The following is a 17,540-nucleotide window of genomic DNA, read 5'->3' as shown; positions in this document are numbered from 1 at the left end:
CCGCGCGGTCCCGCCCCCGCCCCGCCCCCTACCCAGTGGCCAAGCAGAGTGCGGCGGGGGCGGGGCCGACGCCGCTCCGGCCTGCCCCCGCCCCCGCCCCGCCCCGCCCCGCCGCAGCCATTCATAAGGCCGGGACCCTCAACAAAGGGCGGGCGGCGAGACGCTCGGGGCCCGAGAACCCGGGTTGGGGTGGTTTGCCGTGGGATAAGGCGGCGGCCCAAAGCTGGAAGAATAGGAAGCCGGGGCCTCCCCCTGTGCCCGTCCGGGAAACCGCTGCAAGGGGAAGCGGGACGCGATCCCCGCGCCTCGTGACTGGGTCCCCGCTGAAGGACTCGCGGCAGGGTCGGCCTGCGGCGCCCCCTCTCTCGAGAAGCGTGAAGCCCCTGTAAGGGGTGGACCTGCGGGCGGGGCCTGCACCCCGGTGACGTGGCCGCTGCCGGACGGCCCCTCCCGCGCCTGTGCCACCTCGCGTCCCACCCCCGTCCCGCGGGCCGGGCCCGCTTCCCGAGTCGCGCCCGCCCGAGCCGTGACGTGACGCGGCGTCCCCGGCTGCGCCCGCGCGCGCCGCTCGGGGCTGCGGTGAGTCAGCAGCGCTGGCGCGCCCTCTGCCGGCCCCGCCCGGGAGCGCTGCCCAGAGACCCGGGCAGGGGGCGCCGATGCAGCCCGGGGTAGAGGGCAGTCAGACGGGACTGTGGGCGTTAAGGGAGCCTAAGAGCGTGAAGCCTCTTCGTCAGTAGACTGGGGCAACACAGTCGGGGAAACAGAGGCCAGAACGGAAACTAACTCAAGGTCACTCGCGGGGAGTGGGAGTGCCCCGGGGGCGGGGCGGGGGCAGAGGTCCAGACTGGGCTCTGCCGGCAGCGCCGAGTCCTTCTCATTCCGGTTCTCAAGGGGATCCCCAGGGTTGGAGACACCTTGAACCCTGCCTGCTCGAAGAACAAAGAAAAGTAGGGCACCCTTAAGAGCCTAGAATGAGAACCCTCTTCTTCGGCCAGTGGGGTCCCGCCCCCCACTCACCGAGAGCGGCCTGTCCGAGGTCCCAACTGTCCTGAGTGTACCCACGTCCGGAACGAGTACGCGGTGGCGGAGCCGGTCTGGGGCTAAGCGGGCGGCCCCGGAGCCTTTATCCGCACCGCCTTCGGGGTGGAGTTTAGGCGGCCAGGGGGCGGGGGGCCGGGCGGGCGGTGACGCAGGCCGGCCCCCGCCCCTGCCTGTCGGCCAGGGCCCTGGGGCACCGTCCGGCCTGGGCCACATGCCCCCTAAGCTTCGCCCTTTTAAACGGGTGGTGTCTGGGGGGGTGTAGCCCTCCTAGAATGCCACGAATCAAGGGACACGGTCGGCAACGCTGACGACTGAGGGCACCCTCACTCCAGCCCCCGCCATAGGGTTTTGGGGTGCACGGCTAGATTTGCTGCCCCGCCCCTTTCCTGCTACCCCAGGCCCGGTGCTTCTGCCTGGGGGCGCCCGCATTGGGGAACGGGAAAGAGGGGCCTGAGTCAGCGGCCTGCGTCCAGGAAAACAGGCCCGAGTCACCTGCCTGCAGTGGGGGTGCCCCAGCCAGCTGCCCTGGCCTCCTGCATCCCTTAACGGTGACCTCAGAGGGTATTTATGGAGCGATTCACCAGCTCCAGGCCTGCCCTGTACATCCGTCATTACCTGCTGGGCTTTGTGACTCTGGAAGGCAGTGACCTTTGTGAGCTCCTGTGGTATGGAGTAAGAAAATACGGCAGGTCTCTCCAGAACCCCAGGGATACAGGGCCCTCACCTAAGCCTGACGATCGACATTAGCCCATTAGGTTAGCTCACCTGCTGGTGTCCAGCCTTGGCTGTGGGTGTACTTACCCTACCCATCTTACAGGTGATGAAACCGAGGGCATACAGCCATTGGTTTGTCTGCAGCTTTGTCCCTGCAGGTCGTCTCATGTAGGAGGCTTTCTAAGGGTGACCCTGACTGAAGGCAGGGCCCTCTCTGTCCAGAGGAGGGGGACCCCGGGCCACCCCATCCACTTATCTGTGCCTCCCTTTATCTGACCCAACCACCTCCACCTCCACCCTTGCCCTGGGGCCCCTCCCAGGGCTGTGCTCCTTTCTAGGATGGAGCCAGTCCTCATCCTGCTCTCACCCAAGGCCCCCCAGCCTCTGCCCCCCACCCTGTCACAGGCACACCCAGACACTCCCAGTCCCACAGGATCAGGGCTGGGCCTGAGGAATGGACAAGAGCTTGCCAGAGACAGAAGAGCTCCAGGGAGGAGCAAGTCCACGCCAAACACAAGAGGCTTGAAAGAGGGCCCCAAGGTCAGGTGTGGAACCAGGCCGTTGGCCTGCATTCAGGGAGAGCAGGGAGGCAGCATGGGGGACGTGGGCTCTGAAGCTGCATCTGAGCACAGTGGGACTCCAGGGCGGGCAGGCCAGGTGGGACCCTCAAGTAAGCAGGTGGCCCTGGGTGGGGGTGCTGTGGAGGCCTCAGGTGGGTCTCCGATCTCACCTGGCTGGGTTCCTCTGCCTGCAAGGGAGTGGGCTGGTCCTGGCATGGGACCCTGAGGGTCACACACACAGGAGGGGACCAGCCCCTGCCTGGCTTTGCAAGTCCAAGTTGATAAACATGCCAGATCAGCCTGCTTCAGACTCCTTCTCAGAAGACCCCTCTCACCTGGCTGCTGGTCCCAGGTTGCAAGCACACCCCAGGTATGAAGGCATCCCTTCCTGGGAAGAAAGATGAGCTCTTGGGCACCATCTAGCCTGCGCTCTCAGTAGGGGGTCATGGTCCCTGGTTCCTGGCCCTGTGACCACTCCCACCCTGGGTGCCCTGACCTCAGGACAAGACCTGGCCTGTGCTGGCCATCCCTGCAGTCTATCAGCACAGGGGTCCCCAGGCCAGGCTCCAAGCCTTGCCCATCCCTCAGGGGGCCTTCTCTGCACTGTGGGGCCCGGCTGTGTCCCAGTCCCAGAATGCCAGAGGCAGGTTCCCTGGTGTCAGGGCCGCTGCTTCAGTGGTCAGCGATGGTCTCCTTCCGCAGGCCCCCTGCTGTGTTCTCACTCTTATTTATAGACCAGATAAGGAGCTGGCTGGGAACCAGAAAACTTATTCCCTAAGCTGGGGGGAGGTGTGGGTGGGGGGGTGGAGGTGTGGGTGGGGTGGGGCTGCACCTGAGCCCCCATGGCAGTTCCAGCCTTATTTGAGCTGGGGGTTCCTGGGCAAGTGGGGGCCAGCCGCTTGCGCTTCACCCACCCAGAAGGATCAAGCCTAGCCAAACGCCTCTTCAGAGCTACAAGCTGGCATGGCAGCTCCCGGGACATCAAGCCTCAGAAACAGCCGTGGGACAGTCATTCGCACGGGACCATGACACAAGACTGCACAGCCCATCTGTACCAGTGAAGAGCCCTGGAGTGGCCTGTCACCTTCTGGCTGCCAGTGACACACAGGGAGGCCTGAGCTTTCCCACACATTCACTTCCCTGGAATCTCCTACTGGTCTGCTCCGACCCAGGGCCAGGAAGGGGCAAGGCGACTCTTGCCGGGCACCTGGAGCCAGCTCCAGGGACACCCCTCGGTTGCAAAAAAAGGAGTGACTGGCTGAAGGAGGTGGGATAGCACTGAAGCTTCCAGGTGCCAGGACCGCCCCCGCTCAGCCACCCCACCCATCTGGGGCCATTCCAGGGGCCAGGGTGCCACGGAGGTGCCAACACCACCAGGGACTGGGCGCCCAGCCAGCTGGGGCCACCCACAGGTGAGGCGAACACAGGGCGGGGCTTCCATGGGAGCAGGCAGAGCCGGCCCCTTCCCAGTGCAGCTAGGGCAGGGCGCCCGCGGGGCACACGTCAGTCTGGAACCTGGTGGAGCCCTGCTGTCCACTGGGCAGCCCAGGCCCAGCCCACAAGTGGCAAACCACACCCCTGCCCACCAGCCCCAGCCTGGTGACCTTTGCCTGTCCCCACCCTCTCGGGGTGAAGGCCAGAACCCAGCCTGGTTTACTAGCAGTGCCCCCATCTCCCCCAGCTTACTGCAGACACTCAGGATGTTTCAGGACATAGCCTGCGGCCCCAGGAAAGCTGAAGCTAGCGTTCAGCGCCCTACCTCAGTGGGCAGACACAGGAAGCCAGCAAGACGCTGGGCTGAATCCGGAGCCCACCACCAAGCAGGATAAAATCACCGTAAACAAGTTGGATCCTAGGTCTTTAATATGGGTTGGGCAGGGGGCAGGCTGTCTGCTGGCAGTGGCTAGGAGCAGCGGTCTCTGCAGCAGACACTGCAGGGGCAGAGCGGTGGTGCAGATGGCAGGAGACCCCCCCAGGGGGACAGCATTCCTCGCGGGCAGGGCAAGTGCCCCAGCTTGCCCCCAGCCACCCAACCTGCCAGAGCTGGCTTGTTTCCCTGGCCAAGGGGCGCTCTGGGCAGAAACTGACACTGTGCTGCCCCCTAGCGGCTTATAAACAGGATAGCTCCCCGCAGGCCCGCTCCCTGTCAGCCTGCACCCACCGGGAGCTGGGTCCTCATGCCAGGCCATCCTTGCCAAGCTCCCGCCAGGTCTCCCGGCTGGACCAGTGTGAGGCAGGCACCGCCTACTCCAGAGCCTTCACCAAGGCCTCGTTGGCCTCGATGCGGATTTGGATCTCAGCCCGAGTGGCCTCGTCTGCTGCCCCCAACAGCTCCGACTGTGCTTTCTCCAGGTTCGCTTTGGCTGCCTGCAGGGGGTGGGGGTGGGTGAGGGCTGAGTAGGGACCCCAGCCCAGCACCTGCTCCCACCAAACCCCAGCTTCCCCCAGGACACTCACCCCCAGATCCAGCATGTCCAAGGTGACGGCTTCCTCAGCCAGTAACTGCACGGAGGAGTCAGCATTCACTGTGACAGAGCCGCTACTCACTGCAGGAAAAGGGAGCTTGAGAGTCAGCCCCACAGCCCCTGTGAGGCTGGGAGGCTGACCCTACAACCTGGCTCCAGGGTTGAAAGGCCTCATCACACAAGTGGACAGGCGGCCACCTGGTGCATCCACTGGGGGCTGGACATGGAAACAGAGACCCCTCTCTTTGCCCAGCAGCTGAGCTAAGGTTGGGGTGATCCCCAGCTGAATTCCAGTGCTGGACAGGACCCATGCTGTGGAAGACCTTTACAGAACCAAGGACCCCTTCTCCAAAAGGCCCCTGCCAGGCAGCACTCTTAGGTCTCTTTCCCCAGTCTGTCAGTCCCAACTGTTGAGCAGTTACATCCCAAACCACAATTAGACCACTGCCCGTATGGGGGTGGTGTGCTCATTCGACTCACCGAAGTATTTGGAGGTGGTGCCATCTTCAGCGTGGACCACAACCAGGCCTGGCCGCAGGACCTGCAAAGTGGGCACATGGGCTGCAAGGATGCCGAAGGCGCCGGTCTGCGTGGGCACGTCCACCTGGCGGACGTTGGCGCCGTTGAAGAACACCTAGAGAACACACGTGAAGAAAGCGTTACCTAAGGCCAGTCCCTCGAGGCCCAGTAGTCGGGTGTCCTCCGTAGTTAACTAGAACAAGACTGACAGCTGCGGGGGTGGAGGAGGCGCACAGGCGGCTCCGCTGCGGCCAGTGTTTCGGAGGGGTGCAGCACCTTCCTGTACTTGAGGACGAAATCCAGACACCCTAGCCTTCGCGGAAACAGATACAGTTAAACCACCACCAGCGAGCCGCCAGGGGAGGAGACACTGAATTCGGCAGAAGGGCCAAGGGGCGCAGGTTCTGAACCCCGCGAAGACGGGTGCATGTCGAAATAGGGGCTGAGGGCAGGCGACCCGAGAATTGGGGGCTCGGATCCCAGACCACAGGTCCGGAATGCCGGTGGTCTCCGACCCGAAGGGGCTCGGATCCCGGACCAAATGGAGGAGGGGCGAGGGTCTGGAACGGGGGTCTCCGATCTGAGGGTTGGGAGTTCGCATCCCGGATCACACGGAGGAGGGTTGCGGGTCTGGAGTTGGGAGTCGCCGACCTGAGGACTAGGGGCTCGGATCCTGGGCCACATGGGGGAGGGGTCCAGAATGGGGTCCCAAGCACCGCGTACGTCCGAACCTGCGTGGGTGAGGCGAAGGTGAAGGACATCTGTCCCGGACCCGCGGCAGGGGCCTGAGCAGGGGCGGCCTCGGCGTAGGCGCGGACCTGGCGTAAGAGGCGGCCCAAACCCGTACGGCGGAGCAACGCGGAGGGCAGCATGACGGTTGGCGGACAGCGGAAGGCAACGAGGAAGCGAGCTTACTCTTGTTAAACGCGAGCGGCCTGGAGGGCGAGGAGGACGACGCGAGAGGAACTCTGGGAGAAGGATCCTGGTGAGAGCGCACGCGCGAACTACGACTCCCGGAGCGCTGCCGGCGATGCTGAAGACGAAGCACCACCTGGGCGCGTGGTATGCTGGGGATTGTAGTTTCCTTCCGGCGAGCGCTCTTAGCCCGGTGGTACAGTGAGGGAGATCGGTTACATGGCTCTGCACCCTGAGGACCAGAAGCCTGCGCAGAGAAGTTACGGAAACAATTCAAGATTTGGGGAACGCTCGTTGGATGTCAGGCGCTGGGGAGACATCAAGGAAATAGCGAGATTCCTGCTCTAGTTTGGGGTGGTGGGGGAGTTTAACAGACATTAACGTAATATATGAGCGTCCGAGGTGGCAATAGTGGTAAAGAATCTGCCTGCCAATGCAGGAGACGCAGGTTCGACCTTTGGGTGGGGAAGATCCCCTGGAGGAGGCACGGCAACCAGTCCCAGTATTCTTGCCGAGACAATCCCGTGGAGAGAGAAACCTGGTGGTCCATAGGGTCGCAGAGTCGGACTCGACTGAAAAGACAGCACGCGCGCAACATAGTTTATAAGTTGTGCAGCACGTTAGGAGGTAACAAATACATAAAAATAACAAAGGGGCGAGGGCCGGATAGAACAGGCTGTGACTGTGGGAGGTGCAGGCGGCGAACGAGGGACGGCATCCCAGGTAGAGAGTGTCCAGCTCCCGCACACGTCCAGCGGGAACCTCTTGGCTGTAACCCTAAGGGCGCCGGCAGAGGGCGCATTGCACCCAGAGGTGCGCTCCCCGCGGCCCCGCCCGGCCACCGCCCGCGCGCGCTGCTGACGCAGGGGCGCGTGCGCGCGGGCGGCCCAGGGCTGCGCTGCCGTCACCGCGGCCCGCGCCGCCTCTCTCGCGGCGCTGACGTCACCGCTCCGCCCCCGCGCTCCGGCAGGTCGTCTCCAGGGGTTGGGTCCTAGCCCCCACCTTGGGCTCCGGGCAAACGCGAAGTCGCGGGGCTGGGGCTTACATCGGGAAGAGCCTTGGCTGAGGAGCGGACGGATGCAGAGCGCAGGGGAGAGGTGTCACACCTGGGCCCGTGGCTGCGCAGGTGCTGTGTCCAAAAGAGGCTCCTACACCAGGGAGGCCCGAGGCCTGGGGCCCAGACCCCCGCCAGACCCTCTAGACCAGCGCTGTGAAGGGCTCCTAGGGAGTTGGTCCCTATGCGTTGGGCATCCTAGCCCTAGCTGGATGTTCGCAGAGGGAACCTGTACTCTGATTTCTTAGGGGTGCGTCCTGTCCACGTGCTTCTCGGAGCTCTGGATCCTACTGGAATGGAGGCCTATTCTAATCCGCGCCTCAAACCCATCTACTGGACAGGTCTCTAATTCCCCTTCCAGAGTTGCCAAGGGGACGGGGCTACCTGTTATCTAGGTCCCAAACCTGGGGTTATCTAGGTCCCAAACCTGGGGTTATCCTGGAATTCTCAGCTGGACGGGTCAACAAGGGTCCTCCACCCAGCTCTGCCACTGCAGTCATTACTGGCTTGGATGGCCCCACGGCTCCTTCCTGGCCTCACCACAGTGCCTTGTCCACGCACAGCCAAGAGGGACAATATCACTCGTCTTGGGAACCACAAACGCTTTCCCCTGCTCCTCGGGCATGTTCATCTTCAGCCCACACACTCTGGGATCTCAGGGACTTCGCACATGCATTTCACACGTGCCCAGAGCCAGCCTTCCTAGGTAGTTGTCCCCCTGACTGCCCCTTGTCCTCCTTTGGCAGTGTTCCCCTTTCATCCACTGAGCACGCATGTTCCCTCCACTGTGCTCCCCCCGGGGATATGCTCAGGGACCCAACACAAATGAACTCTTGCTCTGGGAGGTCAGGAGGCGGAGGTGAGCAGGGACACAACACACAGGAACTAGCAGCAGGCAACGACATGCAGGGCCTCGAAGAGAAGCCAAGTGTAGCAGGGCATGGGAACATGGGCTGGGAGTAAGAGTTGAAGGAAGCAAGGCAGGGAGCAGGTTGTTCAGGCCTGGCAGCTGCCGGTACAGAAGCCCTGAGGTTGGAATGGTTCTTCCACTTTCACTGCATAGGAAAGCGGAGCCATTGAGCTGTATTGAACACAAGGCCAGGCAAATGGATGGGACCCCAGCCAGGCTGGTGGTAGCTTGATGACCTTAGCATCTAGAAGGATGATGCATAGCTGTCAGAAAGAGCAGCTTTGGGGCTGACCTGACATCGAGTTTCAGCAGGGTAGTCCTGTTTGGTGGCACTCACAATAGGTTGGGTTCCATTATCTCTACTAGTCTTAACAAGGCGACTCTGACAGTGCAGCCCACACAAGGGAAGAAAGATGGACACGTGCCCCGGAGCTCCCTGGCTGTGTACCCAATAGGCTCCCAAACTGGGAAAGCCATCGACGAGGAGTCTGTGCACCCCCAGGATACTGGGCTAGGGGGAGTCGTGCGCCCCAGGACCAACACCCCTTTGATTCTCCCGTCCCCTGGGATCCTGGGGAAGGGTCGAGGAATCGTGCGCCGTGGACCTGGAACGGAGATTCAGCTGCCTCTGGAGAAGGCGGCTCCGCCTGGGGAGGGGGCGCCCGGGAGCGTAGGCTCCGCCCCCCACCCCCTCCGGAAGGGAAGGAGAGGCGGCGGCCGGCGCGGAGCAAGCAAACGAGACGCGGTGGCCAGCGCGTTGGGGGCGGCCGGCCGGGGATCGGGCAGCACCGAGCGGGTCAGAGCTGGCTAGCAGCCAACGTGATCACGTGTGCAGCCCCTCCTCTCGCGCCTACCTCCCCCGCGCGCCGCGTTCTCCATTCATAAATTCTCCTCCTGCTACCGCGGCTACCGGGCGCCGGAGCCAGCCGGGAGCGCAGCGCAACCGCCTTCCCGCCGCCCATGGGCCGCGCACCCCGGCGCTGAGGTAGGCGCGCGCGGGCCTGGGGTTGCACTGGGTCGGGCGGGGGGCAGGGCGAGGCCGCATGGCTAGCTCTGGCTAGAGATCTCCGGCCCTTGCCCGCGAGGCGGCGAGACCGGAGGCTGGGAGCGGAGGAGCCGTGGTCGGCGTGTGGGCTAACCTTCGGCGCTCTGCACCCGGACTTCGGCGCCCGGGATAGGGACCCTCGCCCACGCCCTCCCCAGCCTGTTTCCCCTTGAGAGATTCGGCCAGAGCCGTGGCATTTCCGCCCCCTGGCTTAGCCCGAGGTTGAGACAAGCCCGAAGTCGGTTATCTGCATCTCACTTCTCGCCATCCCCATCTCCGGGGCCGGTTGGGGACGCGGGGGTGGGCGCAGTGGCGAGCCCGATCCGGAGCCCGATCCGGAGGGTGGCCTGTGGCCAACCTCCGCCCTAGGTTCACGTCCCCGACTGCCCCCTAGAAGCCCACCTCCCTTCCCCCGGGCCTCCTACTGTCTTTCCTGGTCTCCTGTCAACGTCCCTGTGTCTCTGCCACCTCCTCCTCTAGCCTGAACTCATTTCCCGACCTACATAGAAGGGGCCCCCTCCCCCATGGATGCAGGGGACCCGCGACCAGCCTCTGACCCGAAGTGCCGAGGACACCTGGCTTTTGCCATGCCCCTCCTCTGCTATGGGCCTCGGTCCCCTCCTCCCCTCGTCCAGAAGGGTGAAAACCCCGATGTATTGGGGGCGCTGGAACCTGTGCACAGTCTCTCCCATTCCTGTGGGCAGGGGCCGCGCGCAGTGCCCACTCAGAGCTGCTGGTCATCCTTGCCCCGGACTCCGTTCCCTAACATTCCGGAGTGCGGCCGCCGGTCCTTCCCACCCGGAGGGCGCGTTGGGGAGGGCGGTCAGGTGCAACGTCCAGGCAGTCCCTCTGCTGAGATCTGAGACCCTTCCTGTCTCGGCGCCCCCAGCGTCAGGCAGACGTGGAGCCGGCCGGCTGCGGCAGGGAGGGGTGCGGCGGGGGCACGCGGGCGGCCGGCACCGGCGGGCGGCGGCGGCAGCAGCCATCTTGCCGCCCCGGGCTGGCTCCAGCCGCCCCTGTAGGAGGCCTCCCTCCCCCGCGTCCCCTCCCCTCCCCAATGCTCCCTGGCAACCCGCCTCCCCTCCCCCCCTCCAGCTCGGCCTGCTAGCTCAGTCACCATGGGAACCAGATTCTTGAGGGTTGGGAACAGATGCGCCTCCTTTGGCCTTGTCACTCCCACTAGCGCTGGGCGCAGTGAGTCCTGAACCTCCTGGAGTCGTGACCTGGGGGTCCCGGGGCTCGGCCTCTCCTCCCCCTCCCCTGGCTGGACAGCCCCGCGGATGGTCCGAGTCCCGGCTATTTTGGAAACCGGCTCCTGGAGCCGAGGTAGCCCCTCCCGCTCCCCGGATGGGGCAGGCCGGACCCCTGGGGTCTGGCGGTAGTGAGCTGATTCGGGACTCAGTTTCCCCTCTCCTGGGCAGGGCTCCCAGCCCGCGCCACCTTGCCGGGCCGGCCCCACCGGCTGGGGAAGTTGGCTATTGGTACGCACGCGCCTCCTCCTTTCAAAGATGGGGATATGGAGGTCTGATCCGAGCCGGTGGAGGCTGCCTCGGGGCTCCCCCACCACCACCACTCTATGAGTCACTGCCCTGTGTGGGCCCCTGCCCCTGCTCCCGCTCCCGGGAAGGAAGGGAAGGCGGGAGGGGGGACTCGGGAGCTGGAGCTGAGCAGGCCCTGCCTCCGCCTCCCCACCCCTCCTCCTAGCCTCATCATGCAGCCCACGGCCACCATGGCCACGGCTGCCGCCTCCACCACCTCCACCACGGTTGCCCTGACCACGACGTGGGACAACGCCACGGATCGCCCTACAGTGAGTGAGGGATGGGGGGGAAGGGGGGACAGGGCTGCCAGAGGTCATGCCCACTGGCCCTGACCCCTGACCTGCTGGCCCCACAGGCAGAGCCCGGCCCAGTCCTGGACAGCTATCTGCTGCTGATGGTGGTGATGGCGCTGTTTGTCGGGGGAGCCCTCGCGGTGCTGTCGGGTGCACTGCTGCTCTGTAGGCGCTGCTGGGAGGCGCACCGACGCCTCCACAGGTGCGCAGTCCCCTCCCCACCCCCCGGGGAACTGGGACAGGTCACCATGAGAGCCCTCCTAAGAGCAGGTGCAGGCATGCAGGCATACTTCTAAAGGACAGTGCCCAGGCTCCTGTGAACTCAGGATGCTGCCTGTCGGGAGCTCTGCTGGGGTCCCAGGGAGGGCAGCCAGTCTGGGTCCTCAGGCCTACTGTGCTCTCTCACTGTGCTCCCCAGAGCCCCAGAGGAAGCAGAGAAGACCACCACCACCTACCTGGACAATGGTGCCCACCCTGCCCAAGGTGAGGCCCCCTGCCAGGCCCTGTCCCAGCCTGTCTGCCCACACCTGGCCACCCCGCAGCTGCCCCCCTTGGGCCGCCTGACCATCTGTGTCTGTCTGTCTCCCCCACCAGACTGGGCGCGGCTCGATTCCGACTCATCTCTGTTTCCTTAAGCCCACGCGTAGGTGCTCACAGGCGCGTGCTGCGTGAGTGAGTGTGTGAGTGGATGAGCGAGTGCCCGTCCACCCTCCCACCCTGCCCTGCCCCTGGTGGTTAGCTGGGCCCTCTGTGCTCCCTTCCCAACCACTCCCCTCCCTAGCCGCTTGCCGGCCCACTTGTGGCCCACCCTCTCTTGGCTCTCCTCGCAGACCCCGAGTTCAGGGGGGAGGATCCGGAGGGTCAAGACACCGAGACCCAGCGCTTCTTGTCCACCAGCTCCACCGGCCGCCGGGTGTCCTTCAATGAAGCAGCCCTGTTTGAGCAGAGTCGGAAGGCGCAGGACAAGGGCCGCCGGTAAGGAGGGCCAGTGCAGCGGCTAACCTGGGAACTCGCCTTGCTGCCCCCGCCCTCCCCAGCACCTGGTGGGCAGTGACAGTGGGGCTGGAGAGGGCACTGGAGTGTGTGGGGGGGGCCCAGCTTGCCCGAGGTGACAGGCAGGCGCGCTGGGCGCAGGTACACCCTGACAGAGGGGGACTTCCACCACCTGAAGAATGCCCGCCTCACCCACCTGCACCTGCCGCCCCTCAAGATCGTCACCATTCACGAATGCGACTCTGGCGAGGCCAGTGCAACTGCCACACCACACCCCACGGTTGCCCCCAAAGCCAGCCTTGCCATATTCCAGGTGAGTCAGGTGTCAGGTGGCCCGGAGCTCAGGGGTGGGACCACAACCCCACCCCCACCCAGCAGGCACCACCTTGCCCACCCACACCCTCCCCCAGCTGTGCCCCTCACCTCAGGGTGGGAAGTGGGGCCTGGCCAGGTCCAGTGGGTGGGGGTCCAGCACGCCCCATCACCCACCCGTGCTCTTTGACCTGTCACTGCTTCCTCCTCCCCCCTGGCTCTGTCCCACAGCCCCCGGGGAAGGCCCTCACCGGCCGCTCTGTGGGCCCCAGCTCCGCCCTGCCAGGTGACCCCTACAACTCGGCCGTGGGCCCTGCCAACTTCGGGATCAGCCCCTCGGCCTCCAGTGACTCCGGGGAAGGCAGCTCGGTGAGGCCTCCCCCCCGTCCTCTGTCCCCCTCCAGCATGGGTCAGCCTATGGGCCTCTTCCTGGTCCCCACCCTGGGAGGAAGAGGGGCAGGTTATACATGGGGCCCACATGCACCTGGCTCACCTCCTCCAGGGTTGTCCAGCAGCTGGAGAGGGCATGGTCAGGACCATCCCAGGCTGTGGGACAGGACACCCCCTACCCTGTCCTGTTCTGGGCTGAGCAAGACAGAGCTGGCCTGTGCCTGGAGAGCCTCTCAGGCAGGTCTGGGAGTTGAGGGGAGGCCCAGCCCCCTTGGTTTAGCGTGGCCCCCACCCAGTCCCAGCTCTCTGCTCTTTCTCTGCCCTACAAGTGAGTGACAAGTGGCCCAAGCAAGGCGGGCACTTGGGCAGCAGGGAGGAGTCAGCAGGTCTCAGAGCATCTCTCTTCTCTCACAGCTGGACACTGGGGCCAGGAGCACCAAGCCTGGTGTGCAGGGGGCTGCAGCAGGGCCTGGGGAGGTGGGCCCAGGCCCTGGGCCAGGCCCCGTCCTGCAGTTCTTCACCCGCCTGAGGCGCCATGCTAGCCTGGACGGGGCCAGCCCCTATTTCAAGGTCAAGAAATGGAAACTGGAGCCCAGCCAGCGGGCGTCCAGTCTGGACACAAGAGGTGAGCTGCAGCCCCTGGTGGGGAGTGAGTCCCAGGGGGATGTGGAGCAGCAGGTGGCTCTGCACCATTGGGGGCGGGGGGAGGTGGTCCCCAGTCCCCACCCCAGACTGGCCAGCATCATCTGCTCACCAGTGGGCATCTGGCCCATGAGCTGGTCAGGAGGATGACCTGGGGCTGCACACAGTGCCCCAGTAAAGCCAAGGCTTGTCCAGCTGGAGCGGACAACAGTGAGCTTCTCCCCTGAGGCCTCGTACAGTGTGTTTCTGGCACTGTAGTCAGTTTGCTGTGCTAGTGAGAGATGTACTAGAGATGTGCTAGATGACATGTACTATAGTATGGCTGTGTGCCAGTAAAACTTTATTTACAACCACAAGTGGTGGGCCTTTGATGCTGCAGACCCCTGCTCATGGTGCCCTGGACACAGGGCTTCTAAACCTCAACCCAAGGGCCATGCAGGTGGGGGAGTGGCGGTGGGGGGTGTGGCACCAACTCCCAGAACCAATGCTGCTCACTGGAGCTCAGCAGGGCCAGGCTGCTAGGGCACCTACTGCCCTTGGTCCCAGTGCCAGGAGGCAGGGTGAGGGGATTAGGGACAGCACGAGTCCCCTTGTTGGAGCCAGGCTCCAGCGCCATGGGGCGAGGGAGGGCTGATTTCTGGTTGAGTGCTCCTGGCTGGGAAGGGGAGGGGAGGGCTTGTCCTGCTGCCCCACTGGGAGCCTAGGTGGAGCTACGCCTCTGGTGTAATTCCAGAGGTGATTATAGGCAAATGCACGCAGGAAGCACGCAGAACCTGTCTGCTGGGTTACTACCATCTGCACCCCTGAGGCTCTACCACCAGGTCTCCCTGGCCCACCAGTGAGGCAGGATCTGGACCTGGCAGGAGAGAGCGTCACCTCTCCCCCTCTCCTGTCCCTTACTTGGCCCTACCTTCACCCTTCAGCCAAGTGGTGTCTTACCTGATGACCAGGACAAGTCCTAACTCTGGCCACACCTGCCTGCTGCCTTGGCACCTCACGCATGCCCACCCTGGCTGCCGGGCTCGGTCCTGGTCTTCCGGCCCTTGGCACCTTGGTTTCCCAGCTGTACCACAGGGTGGGATAGACACTCACCTGGCCCAGGCTGGTGTGTGCTGGCCTGGCTCAGATGTGGGCAATGGGCCTGGTGCCAGGAGGGGCTTAGGCAGGTGGTCGGTTTTCCTTTGCACAGGCTCCCCCAAGCGACACCACTTCCAGCGGCAGCGGGCAGCCAGCGAGAGCATGGAGCAGGAGGAAGGGGATGCCCCCCACGTGGACTTCATCCAGTACATTGCCAGCGCGGGCGACACCATGGTCTTCCCAAGCCCCCGTCCCTTTCTGGCCAGCCCCACCAGCCCGCCCCCCAGTCTCGGCAGGTATTTTTCAGTAGATAGAGGTGCTGGGGTGGACCTATGTGGCCCTGCCCCATCCCATCCCTCATAGGTGGCCCCGAGGATGGGCGGTCGAGTCCCTCTGGCTCCACAGTCTCCTGGAGGCTGCCTCACTGGGGCCATCTCTCCAGCATGGACTGCAGAAGGGAAGTGGGAGAGAACCACTGCTTCCTGCTGAAGCCTAGGGCTTGAAGGTCTCTGTTGTGGACCCAGGATACCTCCCACTTGCTGGTGCTCCTGGGGCTGGACAGCTGCTACTCAGAAACTGTTGTGACCATTTCTGGGGGTGCCACCCTCTCCCCCAGCCCAAGGGCAACTCTCAGGAAACTCTGGGCCCCTGTCAGCAGGATGGACAACTGGACCCAAGGAGCAGGGCAGGCTTCCAAGTCCTGGGTGCTTCCTGGTCCTGGAGTTCAACACTTTCTATGTGTTATCTTCCTCCTGGGTCCCTGTCAATCTGTGGTGGGGGAGCTGGGGTGGCCCCCTGGGGGGGTCACCCAGGTGTCCAGGCTCAGTTGGACTCCACTTGGTCCAATCCAACCCCAGCAACCGCTTGGTACACGAAGTTCTTATTAAGAAGGCATCTCCTGAGAAGAGCCTTAACTCTTCCAGGGTGAGGGGCCAACCCCCTGCACTGCCAGCGGATGCCCTGGTCACGTTTTCTTTTAACATTTTATTTATTTTTAATTGAAGGATAATCGCTTTACAATATCATGTTGGTTTCTGCCATACATCGGCATGAGTCAGCCATAGATATACATATTATACATATATCCCCTCCCTCTTGAACCTCCCTCCCATCTCTCCTGTAAGACCCTGGTTGAACTGGCAGGCGCCAGGACGGCTCCGGGTTAACCCAAGAGCATCCAGGCCAAAGTGGACAGGCAGCACTCAGAAACATCATCTTCCACAGCCCGGCCAAGCCTGGAGGGTTCCCACCTGTACCCATCCTCCTGGACCGAGAAGCAGGGTGGTCAGGAGGGGGCGGGGAGGGGACACGGGGCCGGGGGTAAGGAGGGGGCCCAATGCAGCCTCCTGACTGCGGCCTGATTTGCAGGCTAGAGGCAGCCGAGGAGGTGAGCGCCGCAGGAGGAGCGAGCCCTGAGTCCCCCCTAGAGCGTGGCATCATCGCGGGGCCTGAACAGCTACAAGACTCAGATGGAGAGCGAGACGCAGGGCTCGAGCAGGCCCCGACCATCTACCGCGATATCTGGAGTTTGCGCGCCTCACTCGAGCTGCACGCGGCTGCCTCTTCAGACCACAGCAGCAGCGGCAACGACCGTGACTCGGTGCGCAGTGGCGACAGCTCGGGCTCGGGCTCCGGGGGCGCCGCACCCGTCTTTCCACCGTCCTCGCCGCCACCCACACCCACGCCGCGGCCGGCGGATGGAGAGACGGGCGGACCACGCAAGCTGCTGCAGATGGACAGCGGCTATGCCAGCATCGAAGGCCGCGGCGTGGGGGATGATGGGCCCCCCAGCGCGCCCGAGAAGCGCTCCTCCTTTACGAGTGCAGGCCGCGAGGCCACTGTGGGCTGCAGCTTCGAGAGCCCCGCGCCAGAGACACCCGTCCGTCCCCGCAGCCCGCGTGCCTGGCCTCGCCGGGCCCCGCGCCGCGACTACAGCATCGACGAGAAGACCGACGCGCTATTCCACGAGTTTCTACGCCACGACCCGCACTTCGACGATGCCCTGTCTGCCACAGCGCGCCACAGGGCACGCGCGCACCCGCACCCCCATGCACGCAAGCAGTGGCAGCAGCGGGGCCGGCAGCACAGCGACCCTGGAGCACGTGCTGCACCCTCCACCCCATCCACGGCCCAATCTGGTGCCCCCCGCCCCGCACGCGCACCCCTGCGCCGCGGAGACAGTGTCGACTGCCCACCCGACGGCAGAGCAGGCGATGACCCGGCCACGTCCTCCATCCCCGTCATCGAGGAGGAACCCGGTGGTGGATGCCCGGGGTCCGGCCTGTGCGCTGGGACCCCGGGTGCGCTGCTGGACAAGCTGGCGGCCAGCCTCGACGACAGGCTCTTCCCGCCACGGCTGACCCAGTCGGTCGCCGTGGCCCCTGCGTTGGCCACGGCCGCGCCCACTTCCCCTGACCACAGCCCGGTCTAAGCCTGCGCCCCGTGCCCACCTCGTCAGCTTATTCGGCACCGGCGGGGCCCCGGTGCCGGACATACCTGGGGTGTGACGCCCCGGCGCGCCTGCGCTGGGACCGCGGGCCTGGAGCACCAACGCGGTTCCCCAGGCGCCCCAACGAGCGCACGCACAGTCCCCTCCAGGCACTTCGTAGAGTCGATCGGAGGGAGTGTGGCGGATTCTCACCTTGGGGTCCTGAGGGCCACACTCAACTTCCCTTGGCCCCAGACTGTAGCCTCGGGGTGTTGATGGGGGTTGCCAAGCACGCGGCGCCGCGTCTCTGGCACATAGCTACGGAAAGCGCATGCGCAGGGCTTGCATCCAGAAGGTGTGATACGGGCCTACGGCGCAACACGCATGTGCACAGCGCCTCTTCCAGAGACCAATGAGGCCTCGAGATTCGCTCGAAGCGCACGTGCCGCAATTCGCACCAAGACACAGCGCAGGGACCGCAGGTCGCCGAAACTCATCTCCTGATTGAGCCGTCCCTCGCTGGGAGGTTAGCTCGGGGCCACAGCCACCAACCCTTCGAAGCCGTTTACCTCACCGCGGCGAGTGCTCGCGGCAGTCCGCACCCCCACACTCCCCCAGCAATAACCGCTGCCGCCGCCCCC

General features: G+C 64.5%; 2 protein-coding genes across 2 annotated transcripts; one reads left to right on the top strand and one right to left on the bottom strand.

Moving 5' to 3' along the window:
- Positions 1–4,176: 4,176 nt before the first annotated feature.
- ATP5F1D (ATP synthase F1 subunit delta) lies at positions 4,177–6,277 on the bottom strand. Its single transcript, XM_068980800.1, has 4 exons — positions 6,031–6,277; positions 5,261–5,414; positions 4,773–4,861; positions 4,177–4,682 (listed from the first exon to the last, which is right to left on the bottom strand). The coding sequence occupies exons 1-4, from the start codon at positions 6,169–6,171 to the stop codon at positions 4,560–4,562; spliced, it is 507 nt and encodes a 168-aa protein (XP_068836901.1). The 5' UTR covers positions 6,172–6,277; the 3' UTR covers positions 4,177–4,559.
- Positions 6,278–10,934: 4,657 nt separating this feature from the next.
- On the top strand, positions 10,935–16,902 carry CBARP (CACN subunit beta associated regulatory protein). Its single transcript, XM_068981076.1, has 10 exons — positions 10,935–11,033; positions 11,120–11,259; positions 11,476–11,540; positions 11,888–12,032; positions 12,192–12,363; positions 12,594–12,731; positions 13,167–13,377; positions 14,584–14,767; positions 15,840–16,253; positions 16,323–16,902. Exons 1-10 carry the CDS (start codon positions 10,935–10,937, stop codon positions 16,900–16,902), a joined length of 2,148 nt encoding a protein of 715 aa, XP_068837177.1.
- The last annotated feature ends 638 nt before the right edge of the window (positions 16,903–17,540 follow it).

Source organism: Capricornis sumatraensis, chromosome 9 (assembly GCF_032405125.1).
Source record: "Capricornis sumatraensis isolate serow.1 chromosome 9, serow.2, whole genome shotgun sequence".
In the NCBI taxonomy this organism is placed as follows: Eukaryota; Metazoa; Chordata; class Mammalia; order Artiodactyla; family Bovidae; genus Capricornis; species Capricornis sumatraensis.
Note: the sequence above shows the minus strand (reverse complement) of the source record. Positions and strands in the feature narration are given on the sequence as shown.

What these genes read in the sequence shown, in the direction of transcription:
- ATP5F1D (XM_068980800.1), bottom strand. Translation starts at nt 6,171, where the DNA reads ATGCTGCCCTCCGCGTTGCTCCGCCGTACGGGTTTGGGCCGCCTCTTA. An exon ending in CCTTCGCCTCACCCACGCAG is followed by an intron (nt 5,415 to 6,030) that starts GTTCGGACGTAC and finishes TGTGTTCTCTAG; the next exon opens with GTGTTCTTCAACGGCGCCAA. An exon ending in CACCACCTCCAAATACTTCG is followed by an intron (nt 4,862 to 5,260) that starts GTGAGTCGAATG and finishes CTTTTCCTGCAG; the next exon opens with TGAGTAGCGGCTCTGTCACA.
- CBARP (XM_068981076.1), top strand. Translation starts at nt 10,935, where the DNA reads ATGCAGCCCACGGCCACCATGGCCACGGCTGCCGCCTCCACCACCTCC. An exon ending in ACGCCACGGATCGCCCTACA is followed by an intron (nt 11,034 to 11,119) that starts GTGAGTGAGGGA and finishes CTGGCCCCACAG; the next exon opens with GCAGAGCCCGGCCCAGTCCT. An exon ending in ACTCCGGGGAAGGCAGCTCG is followed by an intron (nt 12,732 to 13,166) that starts GTGAGGCCTCCC and finishes CTTCTCTCACAG; the next exon opens with CTGGACACTGGGGCCAGGAG.